A 14,519-nucleotide genomic window follows, 5' to 3' on the forward strand; every position below is an offset into this window, starting at 1 on the left:
AGTAGCAGAAAATGCATATTTACGTACTCAAGATGATATGTCTCCTTTCTTTTACATTTAATCACAACTGACAGACAAAAATTAACCATCTGGAATGAAGATCAATTTAAGGACTATAGCCACTTTACATTTGACATTTTTAGCAGTATTTCTAAAACTAATAGCATTTATGTTTCATGTATACAATTATTACCTTAAGACACATTTTGTCACGTGTTCGAGGAGACAATAACAACCAGTCACGGCTCAGCCGGTGAACATCACATGACCAAACCAAGTTGTATGCTATACAATGACAATAAAGGCGATTCTGATTCTGATTCTGATTCTAAAAATATAGGTGAGCTGCGATTGATCGTTACCTGAGCCCGTGATGTAATTTTCTAACAATTACAGTTGGCAAAATGTTTTTAAAGGTATTATGTAAACATTAAAAATAATTTAGTGGCCAACTGTAAACAAAAATAACGAATAGCTAAAATTGTTTACAAGGCCTACATTTCAGAACTAAGATAAATGTTTCTACAAAATAAAACATGTTGAATGAATTAGCTCAGATTAAACAAAGAAATAAATAAAAATACTCACCAACGTACTTAAGATTTCTAGCTGATTGCGCTTCAAGCACTTTTTTTTAACCCTTTCACTACCAATTCTTTTTTTTTTCTGGAAAAAACAAATAAATAAAACTTACGACAAATATTACTTGTTTATAAGTCTAGGACACTAGGAAAATAAGGAAAAAAAAACCCACTTCCATCGATTAGATATCAGGCTCTGGGAATTTTTTGTCCTATCAGTATTTTAAAAAAATAATAATTATAATAATAGTAATAATATAAACGTTCTAGAGGAGTGAAACTGATCATCAAACGCCTAAAATAAATGAGAATCAATAATCAGTGTAATCTATAGCAACACACATAAATCGTACATATTACCAATATATTTCCACAGTACTAGATGGTTAATTCATGAGAAATTGTACAATGCAACCTTCACAGTCAGCCCAGCACTGGCTACTTGTGTATGGAAAAGTCAATGTCACTAAAATTTGCAGATATGTGTGTGTGTGTGTGTGTGTGTATATATATATATATATATATATATATATATATATATATATATACACAGTATATATAAATATAACCCTATACATATATACATATACGTATATACATATTCCAGTTGATTTTTTAGCGCATGAATTAACACAGTTTACGCCTTATCGACGTATCCCATTCAAAGAAAATGTGGTGCATTTCCCTAGCAGTGTGCGTGTGTATGTTCCGCCACACATGGGTGGTGTGCCGGCTGTAATTTTTCGTTTCGGCTGGCTGAATCTGTCTCATACCAAGTTATATCGCGTTGGCTGCTTTCCTGGGTTAACGCGAGCTGACAGGACACCTGCTTGTAGATGCATCTGTAAAGATGGATTACATGAAATAACACCTGGTGTACACACTCATTTGTGTATATGTGTGTGTGTGGCTTTATTGGTGGGGGTGGACATCTCTTGGAGAGACTCCCTCGGTTCTTTTCCAAAACACCAGCTGAGCCCTCATCCCTATGTCAATTCACCGCGGGATGCACTTATTTACAGCAAAAGGCTAAAGGCGCTAGATTTTTTTTTGACTTCCTTAAATCCAAATAAGGAAAAAGAGACAATTTAAGATAATCTCTATCTTTATTTACTATGACAAGCACAACCAATACCAAACTCCAGTTGAAACAATTGATGATTTAATTCGAGAAATGTAAGACAGCAACAATAAAATACTTCATCTTGAAAGGAAATTTCTAATTCTTGGCAGAGGTTGTTCAACTTCTTGAACATGAATGCTGCAACAGATTTCTAAGTGTGTGGATAGTGTGTGATATGTTCGAACTACAGAAGACTTGTGAGAAAACAAATTTGCAAAATAAGACAACCAAAATGATGGAATGTTGGAAGTTTTTGCAATTTTCCTACTTTTTGTTACCTTCCATTTGAAAATCTGCTTTATTTTGGCGACGGGGCTTTGTTTGGTTTGTTCTACTCAGACCCTGGCGTGTTAAAGCTTGAAGAAAAAAATCAAAATAAAAAAAAAAGCAGCACGCGTCCCTGGTGCTTTCGATACAACATACACACCGGCAAGGGATTTGGCTTCATTAGCTGCTGAAATAGAAGAAACATAAAACAGTATGGTGCAGGATGTTAACAGGCACTGCTGGATTATCTTTGCGTGTGCATAGCACATTGAAAATAACAATCATTAAAAAAAAAAGTGATGATGAGGATGCGAAAAAGCTAAACCGTTAACTGCATTAAGATTTGCTATGTTACAGTATATAATACCCTTGACACCTCACATCTAGCTGGTAACTAAGCAGCTGATACCATATTTTAGGATACTGATGAATAATTTCAGTTCAAAGGATTCTTGCCTTAATTAGGACCTAGCCAATTAGCGGGTGCACTGCTGGAATGTTAATTGACTATACCGCTTGCTCTGCAACAGTGTGGGGATGAAAACGCGATTTTAATCAAACCAGTTTGTTTTTGTCATCAAAAATCAGAGGAACTCGGTAATTTGCTTTCGGGGTCTTTTATGTACAAGGCGATCCGTCTTATTCAGTTCAGCGGTCTTAATTAACTGACTTATGACATGTTGACTGAGGTGATGGATTCTATCATAGACTTTTATCTATGACTTTCAAAAGGGAGACAAAGTGCACAATTATTAGTGCAGCACCGATACCGGGACTGGGATTGAAACAAAGGCCATACAGGTATTAGCCATCTGTTGCAGACAAATTCCACATCATACAACAGTAAACAAAAACGACAAGCCAAAAGAAAACGACCGATCAATCAAAGGACACCTGCGCCGAGAGGGGAAATTGTGTTCAATCGGGGAGGCCGAGCGGTGGAGTTAGCATGGCCACGGCGTAGCGAGCTTCCAGCTCACTTGCGGGGCTGATGGATGTGCTGGTTGATGTGCTGAGAGGGGGGCAGCTTGGGGATGCCAGGCTGGGGCTTCTGGTGCGCCACCTGGGCAGCAGCCGGGGTGAAGTCCTTATCGCCCTGGAAGCATTCAGACAAAAGAGTATTACAGTAGTAATATAGCCATAGAGGCTTTTTATGATGGCTTTTACTCAGATGGCTGTATATTAAAATGAAGCTTTGCCACCAAATGGGATTAAACCGGGAGTTTGCTGAATCAATGCTGCGCGCAGAAATTTAATAATAAATAATGTAGTTTCAAATATCGTTCTATTTCCTTTCGTTATCTTTCACGCATTTCCCAAGCAGAAAAACATGTAAAGGATAATTTAGAGCAGGGGTGTCAAACTCGTTTAAACTTGCGGGCCGCACGGAGGAAAATCTATTCCCAAGTGGGCCGGACTAATAAAACCATGGTATATATTTATATAACTTTAACCCCTGGGGGAAATTTTTGACCCAGCTCGGGCTTTTTGATGTGTGATATCAAAAGAAAAAAAAACAAGAGGGGGCTAAAATATTGCATAGATTATCAAAACAAGATGACTTTCATTATGCCACGCAGCCGGCCCTATTTGCTTTTATTATCGCATCTTTACAATTTTTGTACATAAAGGAGGCGTATGCATGAGGCAGATGCCACTGAACATTTTGAGGGGTTGAAAGCAAGTATATATTTGTTTGACGATGCTATGACCCTTACAAAGACGGCCCAAGTTGGCCAGGCTGGTGAAAAATCGCCAGACACCCAGGGGTTAAAACAACAACTTCAAATTGTATATTCTTTCTTAAATGCTGTCCAAAATAGTACAAGTAAAACATTACAATTAAACATAAAACATTAACATTACTATTATACATAGAAAAATTCACGTTTTTGATTAATGAAAAAAATTCTGCTCATTTTTAGACTTTACATTAGAAAATCACCTCATGGTTGAGGTGTTTCAACAAAATTAAATTTTGTTAAATATCATTTTTTCCCTTGAAAATTTTTCTAAAACGGGCCATTTTGAAGTTACAAATCGGCCCCCTCATTGGGCCGATAAGCTGAGGAAGTTCGATTTTTAAAAAATGGACTTGGTTCAAACAAATTGCTGACTTGGGGGTTTTGAAATCAAAAGTAAAGCATAAGAGATTGTTTATTTATCGTTAACGTTACTGTTACAAAACTAACTGAAACCTATTGCAAAATCTCCATTTTATTATTTAAATTTTGGAAATGAATTTAGCAAGGGATCATGGACAGGGCCACATAGAATGATGAGGGCCTTGAATTCGACACCTGCGATTTAGAGTGAAAGGTACATACAAGTCTGCGGACTTATAAATAGATTCAACCTGAAGCATTCAAGTGTTATGTACTTGAGTGAAGCACTCACACTGCCGTGTGTGGGTGTGTACAAACATTTACATGGTGTTTCTTTTTTACTTGCAGCCAATTTCCACAGCTAACTGCATGCAACAATGCTTTTTGACCTCAAATTACCTTCTTTTTCCTGAAGCTTAAAGACTATCTCCTACCTTGTGTGTGCGTGTGTGTGTGTGTGTGCGTGTGTGTGTGTGCGTGTGCGAGAAACAGCTCAAGTAAAATTCTTTTACCTCCGGCAAGCTAAAATGAAAATATAAACTATTGTTTTATTGTTACACCTTGAATTAAATTTGTCAAGGCAGAACAGCATTTTGTGAGATCCCAGACAAACACGTATTTTTATGAATGCTTGTTATTTCACCAAGTTAAATGTCTGATTAAAGTGTGCGTGTGTGTTACCTTGGTAACCACTCCAGACACAATCACTGGGGCCTTGGGTGGACTGAAAATAAAAGACAAGTTACTTGATAAGAACAGGCACTATACACTGAGCACAATTTAAGCTAATATTTTCAAGCGTTTATATGTGTGTGTGTGTGAGATGTAATAATCAGAGAGAGAAAAAAAGATCATAAGAGAGTTTTAGGAGATATAAAGTGGAGCTACATTTGCATAGATAAATATCAAAACCTCTACAGAGGCCAAAGACAAAGATCTTAAGTTGTCTGATCATACCATCGCTAGCATTGCTCAGACAATCAAACAAATATCAGATAAAGCTGCAACAGGCTGACATCCCTCGTTCAACCGAGCCAAACTGTTTTAGTGCTTTACAAACTATATTTTAGGCATGGGCTGGGAACCGAATAGGCAATATATTGCAATTTTAAAAGTCATGGTTATTTAAAACCGTCCAATTCTGATAAAACGGAAGTTTTTTTCTCCCTCCCACGTAATCTGCCTTAACAGGCAATTGCATTGTGCAGCTCTAATTGTGTATTATACTTGAGTCCTCGTTTGCTGCAGCAGCCAATCACATTGTCCATTTCCTGCTTTGTGGGCTATAATATCAATATAATTTTGTAATAAACTACCAGAATGACAGTAGTTCATTTCAAATCAATTATTTTTTTAAAATATTGTTGTGCAGTAGATTTGTAGTTATTTTTTGACCAAGTATCCATCTTTAGGTTAAACTTGGATTTGCTCAATCAGGAAGAATTCATGTATACGTTTATGATACATTTTACAGCTGGGATTTTAAAACCGTGATATATTAGCTCAAGGTTATCATACCATCAGAATCTGTTATCATCCCATGCCTAATATATTTAATAATTTCTTGTGACCAGAAAGCATTTAACATTCTACAGTAATACTTAACTATATTTATAGTTTCATATAGCTAAAAAGAGTATGCAAGGGCGGAGTCCGAGAACGAGGACATCGATCAAAAGTATCTAAACTCTATCTTCTGTCATTGAGTTCCTCAATGTGGCAACACACTTTTTTAATTGTAGAATGCTTTTTTCTGATTCAATCAACTCCACTTCCGTTGTGTTTGCCCACATTGGTCACTGTGTGCCAGGCCTAAAGGAGGCGAAAGGGCAGAGAAGGACATATGGAGCCAAACTTCATAACAAATAATAATAGATGGTCGTCAGAGGGGAGGAGACGAGGACGGAAGTGGGCGAGCGTAGACAAAAAGAAAGGGATGACGGCAGAGGAAAAGATGAAGGAAGCGAGTGCTGGGCTCGACCTTGACGTGACAAATGAGCGCCGTCGTCTAATTTTACAGCATCGTCACCCCACCGTTGCCGTGGCCACCTTCAAAAATCACCTCAAAGGCTAGTACAAGGGCAGCTCCAACAGTCAAAACAATACTTAACAATTCAAAAATTTATTGAAGTACAAAATATGAGGACATTTTTAACTAGAGTAATGAGGATTCGGGTAAGCCATTTTTGTAATTTGTGATATACTAAACCAGTGGTTCGCAAATGGCGGTCTGCAAAAGCATTTCAAGGGGTACGTGGTTTTAACATTTTCTGTGGGTAAGTCTCGTTTAATACTCTTTAATGCTTTGCCAGAAACAGTTAATTTTTCTTTTCAAATTAACGGCAAAATAGGAATATGAAGCAAATTATTGCTGAATTGTGTTATACAGATTTCTTTTCAAAACTTTGTCTGCCGTTAATTCTGTTAAGTTTGATAAGTATACGCATCGTCACAAGTGACAATTTTTCGAGTCCAAAATAAAACTGATGTTACACGATTGATCTTCTTGGGAGTTGAATAAAATGCACCCCGTGATACCATTACAAATGTAGTTTCAAAGTTGTAATACAACTACATTAACACCATTTTTAAAAATGACAGAAGGATGACGAAGCACTGTTATAAGTCCTTTTTTTTTTTGGAGTAGGCTGAAGGGTTGGGGGAGTAAATAATTGAAAAAAGGTTGAGAACCACCGTACTAAATAAATAAACATTTTACAGCAAAGCGCCTGCAGCGGGGCGGCTCGGTGGAGCAGCGGTTAGCACGTCCACCTCACAGTTACGAAACCCGAGTTCAACCTCGCTGCGGCCTTCCTGCCTAGAGTTTGCATGTTCTCCCAGATCCTGCGTGGTTCCTCTCCGGGCACTCCGGCTTCCTCCCACACGCCCCAAAAAAAAAAAAAAAAACACATGCATGGCAGGTGTTATTGGACACACTAAATTGTCCTTAGATGCAAGTCTGCGACCCTTGCAAGGATAAGCGGCTCTACAAAATGGATGGATGGATGAAGCAGCTAGGAGACGGTGCAAGCCTCGCATCTATTCACCAAAATAGCATTCATTTAGCAAGGAAAAAATAAATTGCATAGTATTCTAGCATTTTAAGACCTAGTAACAAAGGAATATTTTTTTGAAAATGACTTAGTTCTCAGCTTTGGAGAATGAATTTTAACTTATAAAAGTGGATACCAGCTAATAATGAGATTACAATCACTAAAGGTAATGACTATAAGCTACTTTGAATTCCACTGATTACTACTTTACAGTTCTTGAGTTGACATTTAGCACAAAAAACGTTTCTTCAGGACATTTTTCTTAAGCGAAAGCTGATGCGCAGAACCTGCAGGGGGAAGCAGAGAGCAGTTAAAAAAAAAAAAAAAAAAAAAAAGCTCCTGACTCAAGAGAGAGAGAGAAAGGCTGAGGAGAAGAGTCTGGGATGAGACAAGAAGTCAAGATGCTAATTCTACACTCAGAGTTCAAAGAGTGAAATGTTATTCATTATATTCACCCATCTTTGTAAGTAGCATCTCAGCAACCCAAACATTTCCCTGTGCTCAGAAGCGCAGAAAGTTTGTTGCCGTGGGCAGGAAGGCGGTTGCCATAGAAACTGTTGAATTTCCTTCATTTGTCTGCATCTCCCCACTTAACTTTTACCTCTATGAGCACAATTTGTTGCACAGCTCGGAACGCTTTTTGACCACATGGGAAATGACCACTGAAATTTCAACGAGAAACTCTTACGGATCGGAAGCCATGCCATAATGTGGTCACCTTTGACGTATCGAAAACCAATTCGCACACGCGCCGACCTCTTCGTTTCTGTACTGCGTATTCTCACGCAGACACGACCTTTGTGTTCTTCCGATTCCATCCCCATGCTCAACTTTGCTCCTCATCTCTCGTGTAAACATGGCTCGCCAGCTCTCCATCTCCCTTCGCCCCATCTTTCCATCTGGGTTAGATTGGTTTCGGCAGGTGCTCCCCTGACTACAACGCTTCACTGGCCGCAGCTGATGTGAAATTTACCCACTAGCCACCTGCTAGACGTCCATCAGTGTGACTCATGGAGGGAACACTTTGAGTAGGAGTTATACTGATTGAGTGCAACTATGGATGAAAATGCCAACTTTTTTTTTTTTTGGACACTCGACAGTAATAAAATATTACACAGGAACAGAGACCATGGGTATTTTATTTTTTTTTTTTACAATGGCAATATAAAAATACAACTAAAAATTAATTGTATTAAATGTTGGTGATCAGGTGTAGGCCACACGCAATACTTGCGTGCAATTCTTTGGTTCAATCCAATTCTTTCGGTGGTCATTTGGCAAATCGGCCGTGTTCAAAACACACTTTTGTGCTCAAAATTGTGGCACAAAATCACATGCTACGCTGGAGCCTAACCCTATAGTCTGAAAAATGCATTGAGGCCAGTGTTTCAATCCAAAGTGTTTTTTTTCCTGATTGAACCAATAGCTACATATTTATATTGAATTATCAGCCGGGATTATTCTTTTCATTCATTTCATTTATTACAGCTCTGAATAGAGTGTGGATTGGCCTTTTTTTTTTTTAATTACAAAAAAAAAAAAAAAAAAATCGCAATAAGTATCGGAATGGCACCAATAAGATGAAATGGCATTCCAGCGGTTCTTTACACACTTATCTAAGGATTCTAATGACATTTAGCAACTTTTCCATACACAACAAGTCAGTCCTGGGCCAACTGTCAACAAGGTAGGTTGCATTGTACAATTTCACGTGAAGTAACCATCTACTACTGCGGAAATATATTGATAATATGTGCGTTGCTATAGATTACACTGATTACTTTGTATTGTAAGTATTTGGTGATCATTTTTACTCCTCTAGCACATTATTTCTTCAAGTATCGTGGTATATGGAATATAAAGTCCCAGATGTATTTCTTGGTGGAAATGGAAGTGGGAATTCTTTAAACTAATTTTCCAAATATCCTAGACTTATGACCAAGTAATATATGCCATAAATTTTGTTATTTCTAGGGGGAAAAAAAAGTAAGTGAAATGGGTAAACTCACTTTACTGTACATATTTTTGGGGATCCAGACTGAAAATAGTGGTCATGTAAAACCGGCCAGAATTTAAATAATTGTTATTAGTGTGTACTTTGACTCCATATTATGGACCACGTTACTTATTTATTTACTCACTAAAGAAGACTGTTTAAAAGCATGCATTACACCAAACAAAGGTATACACTACAAAATATTTTGAATACCCGAATTTGCCACACAAGTGGGAAACATTGCATACATAACTCTGCAAAACGCATTTCATGCAAGCTGCAACCAGGGTCAATAACAATTGACCCTGCAACCAGGGTCAATAACAATTTTCAAATCAATAAATAACTCTTTAGACCACATGAATAAAAAGTTAGCATTATCGTCCTCCTGGAAGCAGAATTTTTTCACAGTTTACTAGATTGCGCAGGTGTATTTACTATAGGGGATGAGTGCATATAATTTGGTGTGACTGGAAAAAAATGTGCATAAAATTTCTGGACGGATGGTAAAGCTCTCTGCTGTGCACCGGTTGTCAGCTCTCATCAACACATAACCTGATAATGCAGCATGTGAATTCACCATCTGCACCCACTTTTACTATTTGCACAAGGGGATTTATTGTTATAAAAGAAAAAAAAAAGTTAAAACCTTTTGAAGTTTGTGTATTTCACAAGCATCCCTTTAATAACTAGTTTTTTTTTTTTACATTTGCATTGCATTGGGAATTTTATCATGACCCTGTACATAGTTTCTCCAACTCAATCTACTCCGTGATATGCTCAGAATGTAAGTCTATTAATTTATTAGTGGTTAATTATTACTGCCCTTATTGCTCTATCTTTATGTTTTTGTTTTATTACCTACCTTATTATTTGCTCGATTATGCTCAGGGAAGTGAACAGAAAAGGAATGTCATTGTGTGGTATTACTATGCATATGACAATAAAACTCTTGACTCCATATGTGCACATTAGTGATGCTCACCTACTGCTCACGTATTCCTCCTCGTCGTCATCTTTTGGTGGAGGTTCCGGAACAACAGTCGGCTGGTGCTTCTGCACTATCCTCATACCTCCAGCTTTCACTGGAAGGAAAAACAAAAACAATCGCACACACACAAACTCACACTTCAGTACCAAATACCGCAAAACAGACCAATTTTTTTTCCACATATCTGTGTTTGAATAACATTAATTTGAATGCTAAATAAATAATGTTATTTAGAGGGATTAAAATGATTATATATATATATATATATAGTTCCAATTCTTTATAGTCTGCACCTATTTTAGAGCGTTTGCACTTGCAAAACACTTTCGTCAAGCGGACTTTAACGCATTATGAAAAGTTAAAAGACTGATTGACTTGTCTCCATCAGCCCGTGGGCATGCTTGAAGCCGGCATGGATTTTGGCATGTGGGGAGAGGAAAAGCGAAGGGCAACCTTTCACGCTCTGATCTCACAACAGTAGTCAGTTGGGTAAAGAAAGCTTGGGATAATATCCCAAGTAAGATGATCAGCAAATCATTTACAAAGACCTCAATTTCAAACAAATTGGATGCGTCCGAAGATGACTAACCGTGAAAGAGTAACAAGGAGGTTCAAACGAATGATGAGGAGAAACAAGAGGATGTGTGGAGGTTAAAAAGGAAGGAGCTATCTGGTGTCAGATGATCTTTAGGGCTTTTCGGCAAATTAATATTCAGCTGTGTGAAAAATAAAGCATTGAAACTTCAAATTGTTTTATTATTGCAACACTGGTTTAGGCATTTACCTCGACGCACACGCATACATTGCCTCGCAGTCTTGTCTCGCTCCCACCCCTCCCCTCCCTCCATAATCGCAACAGTTATTTGATATACGATAAAGAAATGCGTCTACAATTACTGTAATTTTGTCATTGTCAAAACACACACCACATGTTATCATTGGACAGCCATGATCGATGTAACCACTTAAGTCAGGGGTATACTTATAATGACGTTTAGGTAAAATTCACCCAAATTGAATAAAAGGGGGGGGAGGCAACTTATAAGCAAGGTCAACTTGGACTCTGAGCAATACGGTAGCACTTACTTTCATTGATACAACAAACGGTTACTGCAGAAAACGCACAGGCCGCTGATAGGGTTGACAGTTTACCGCGGTGTTGAAAAGTCAAGGTTTCAATCACCGCTAATACTGTCTATAACCAGCAATGAGTGGTTTTCTAACAAAGGGGCCCTTAAACGGACCAGAATATGACTGGCTGCTTGATGAGTTGACTTAACGAGCAGCCTCTTTGAAAATAATTAGATGGCAACCTTCTTGGCATGCATGATTTTGCATGTTCTCCCCGAGCCCATGTGGGTGGTCTCCAAAAACTCTGGGGTTCCTTCCCACTCCATGATGCAATTAGGCATTTTACTGTTGTATTGGCGAAGTTTTGTAACAATTTGAGTTTGCCTGTGTTATGTTGAAGGTGTGTTGGTGCAGTTCTTTTTTTAAACATGGAGTCATGTTCAGTCTCATTTTCAGCACAAGACTCAAGAATAAAACAATAATGGTTTTAATGGCGTAGCTTGGGTGGTAGAGCAGGTCATCCAATCACCCAAGGGTCGTCTGTTTGAATCCCGCCCTATCCGAATCATGTGTCAGTGTCCTTGAGCAAGACACCTCACCCACCTTGTCGCCAGTGGTCGTTGGAGGGGCCCTAGGTGCAAAATGTTTGCTCATCACCAGTCTATGAATGTTTGAGTGCGTTAATAATTTATCCTTTGTAAAGAGTCTTTTGAGTGTGCAGAAAAATTCTATATAAACGTGATGCATTATTTAAGTCAAAGGAAATTATACTATAACCAGTTTTTAATAGACGTTTGGGGGCCCACTTCTGAAATAAAAGGTATAGTAGTATCAAATCCTTATTCTACGTATTGTTCATAGACCCTAGTGATAACAACCAACTAAAGAAAATGGATGGATGTATACAAACTGTACAATGATAATAATGGCATTCTATTGTAATGCATGCTTCTGATAAGAAACAACGTAAAACTATAATAATTACTCTGAACAGTAATCTAAATTGAATGTATAAAGTGGTTTGCGCTGATCTGGATATCGATGCTGTCATTATCAATGTAAATATTGCACTAACAACATATTTACTGCAACGGTTTTTCGTTGACCAAAATTGGTGATAATCGCGAATTTCCTGCAAATGACCAAACATGTGCATTGCAGCAATTCATTGATATTCACCTTTGAACACAGAGGTGCTCAAAAGGGCTGACATTGGAATGTCACCTTATCAGAGTACGTTATCAGTGCAGCTGCAAACGCCGCCGTGGCCTGTCCACGTACACGATATTTGTCCACGCGCCTCCCAGCTCACTGACCTCCACGTCATCACCTGGCTGCAACAGCACCCTTGCCGTACCCCTCTAAATATTAAAATCACATTATAAATGCCAATACTGTGACTTGAGACGCAAATCGGGCGTGATTTGTCTATCCGGAAGTAAAATCTTGCTAGAACATTAAGAGCACAAAGGGAGTGCAATTGCGTAACATTGTCAACCACAAATACAAGACTAAAGTTGTTACTCGGATATTAGTGTCATATATACTGCAATGTCGCTATTTAGTTGCACACTTAGGTGCTGTAATGCACACTTGGTTTCACTAACTAAAAAACATAAGGCCTTGAGATGTGCAAGAAGGCTGTAAATAAAACATGTTAGACGCTTTACCTGCAGGAGGGTGTCCACCCCTGGTGTCGGGCTTTTCTTTCGGTGGAGACGACATAGTTCAGGCTCCAAAGTGTGTCGACGCCAAATCACAGCGTTCAATGACTTCTTCTTGCTTGTTTGGTCTAAATTCGGGACGGAACTCTAGTCTGGATCGTCAACGTGGCTCTTTTTCCTGAGGATTGTTTGGGAACGATGCGTCATTACGTCACCGACCCAGCGTGCGTCGTGACGTAAGGACGTAAAAACGTGAAGAAACTTTATTTGCAAAGAAATTGTTAACAAATACGCAGCAATAAACCTGAAGGTATTTGACTAATTTACGAGTTAATAATGGCACAATTCTATATACATTAATGTAAATTCATGAGTAGGATTTTTTTTCATTTTCGTTTTGAGGAAGGAATTCAAATTACACTTCCCCAAATAAAGCGTTCTTTTAAACGGAGAGAAAATAAAACAATTACTGCTTGTGTTGAGTTCACACTTTGTATGTTTTTTTTTCTACTTTGCGTTGTTTTCTTTTTATAATGTCTTTATTTTGTATTTTTTAAACTTTTTAACTGTTTTTACTTGGCAGTTATTTTTGTATTATTGTAATTTTTAAAGCTGTCATTAAAGATGTATTTTAAAAGCATAGCTAAAGAGCAGTTCCGTCTTAAAATGTGTTAAGATAAATAACCCTTCACAGACACACACACACACAATATATTCGGTCTATGTTGTTCTTATTTCGATTTATCTGTTGTATTGTAAATATTTATTGTCAGTAACAAAGTAACAAAGTCTGTTGCAGCAATAAACTGAATAGATTGAAGATGTAAGTAAAGTCAGCCTCAAATGTAAAAGTATTTCAATTTAGGTCAAAAACCATATCACTTATTATTAAGGTCTTTCAAAGCATTTTTACAAATAATATATTATTTGCACTGTACATTCTGTCAGAGTGGCGCTTATCATAGGCTCTACAGTATTATTACCTAACACTTGTTGGCACATCTTTTTCAAAAGGACTCCCTTTATGATGAATTGTGTTACTCTTGTAATGACCAGAATGTGTTTATAATACGTTTGACCCATTACATCGGTGCTGCCATATAGTTAACTATTTACTCAAGACTGGCTGTCTATAAACAGAAGTCTGAGTAGTTGTATCAGACTTCTAAACCTATTCTGGTCATTACAAGTGCAACAGGATACACTTAAAACAGACTGGCATCTTAGAACTTAGGTGGTTAGAATCAGGATGGATGTCTTTCTACACTGGTTTCAGCAGACTTCTGTTGCCTCGCACTGCTGTGTTAGAACAGCATGAGATTGATGGAAAGTCTTGACACTTTAAAAGGAGAGTTAATCACGAATCTGACAATTCCTTTGTGGATGTTATCAATAAATTACCTTTTATTTATTTACTTTCTTTTTAAATGTATTTACCTTTTGTTTGCATGTTATAATTACCTTGTGTGTAAAATCCGCTACGAATAATAAAGCTGCCTCACTGCTGTTTTGGTACTAAAAAACAAATAAAATTGTTCTCCTATCATATAACACAAAATAGAAATTGTAGGAAAATGGTCCAATATGAACATACACTTAAAAATCTTCACAGTTCAGAGCTAGATGACTGAGTTGTATTAAGCAGCGTGTCCCCAGATTGGGCCTCAG

At 37.7% G+C, this 14,519-nt stretch overlaps 1 protein-coding gene across 1 annotated transcript; it reads right to left on the reverse strand.

Moving 5' to 3' along the window:
• Positions 1–1,668: 1,668 nt before the first annotated feature.
• On the reverse strand, positions 1,669–13,077 carry dap (death-associated protein). The gene is made up of 4 exons (XM_088402440.1): positions 12,858–13,077; positions 10,111–10,210; positions 4,758–4,800; positions 1,669–3,067 (listed from the first exon to the last, which is right to left on the reverse strand). Exons 1-4 carry the CDS (start codon positions 12,910–12,912, stop codon positions 2,948–2,950), a joined length of 318 nt encoding a protein of 105 aa, XP_088258566.1. The 5' UTR covers positions 12,913–13,077; the 3' UTR covers positions 1,669–2,947.
• Positions 13,078–14,519: the final 1,442 nt, after the last annotated feature.

This window comes from Hippichthys cyanospilos, chromosome 19, assembly GCF_059441005.1.
Source record: "Hippichthys cyanospilos isolate Australia breed blue-spotted pipefish chromosome 19, RoL_Hcya_1.0, whole genome shotgun sequence".
Classification (NCBI taxonomy): domain Eukaryota; kingdom Metazoa; phylum Chordata; class Actinopteri; order Syngnathiformes; family Syngnathidae; genus Hippichthys; species Hippichthys cyanospilos.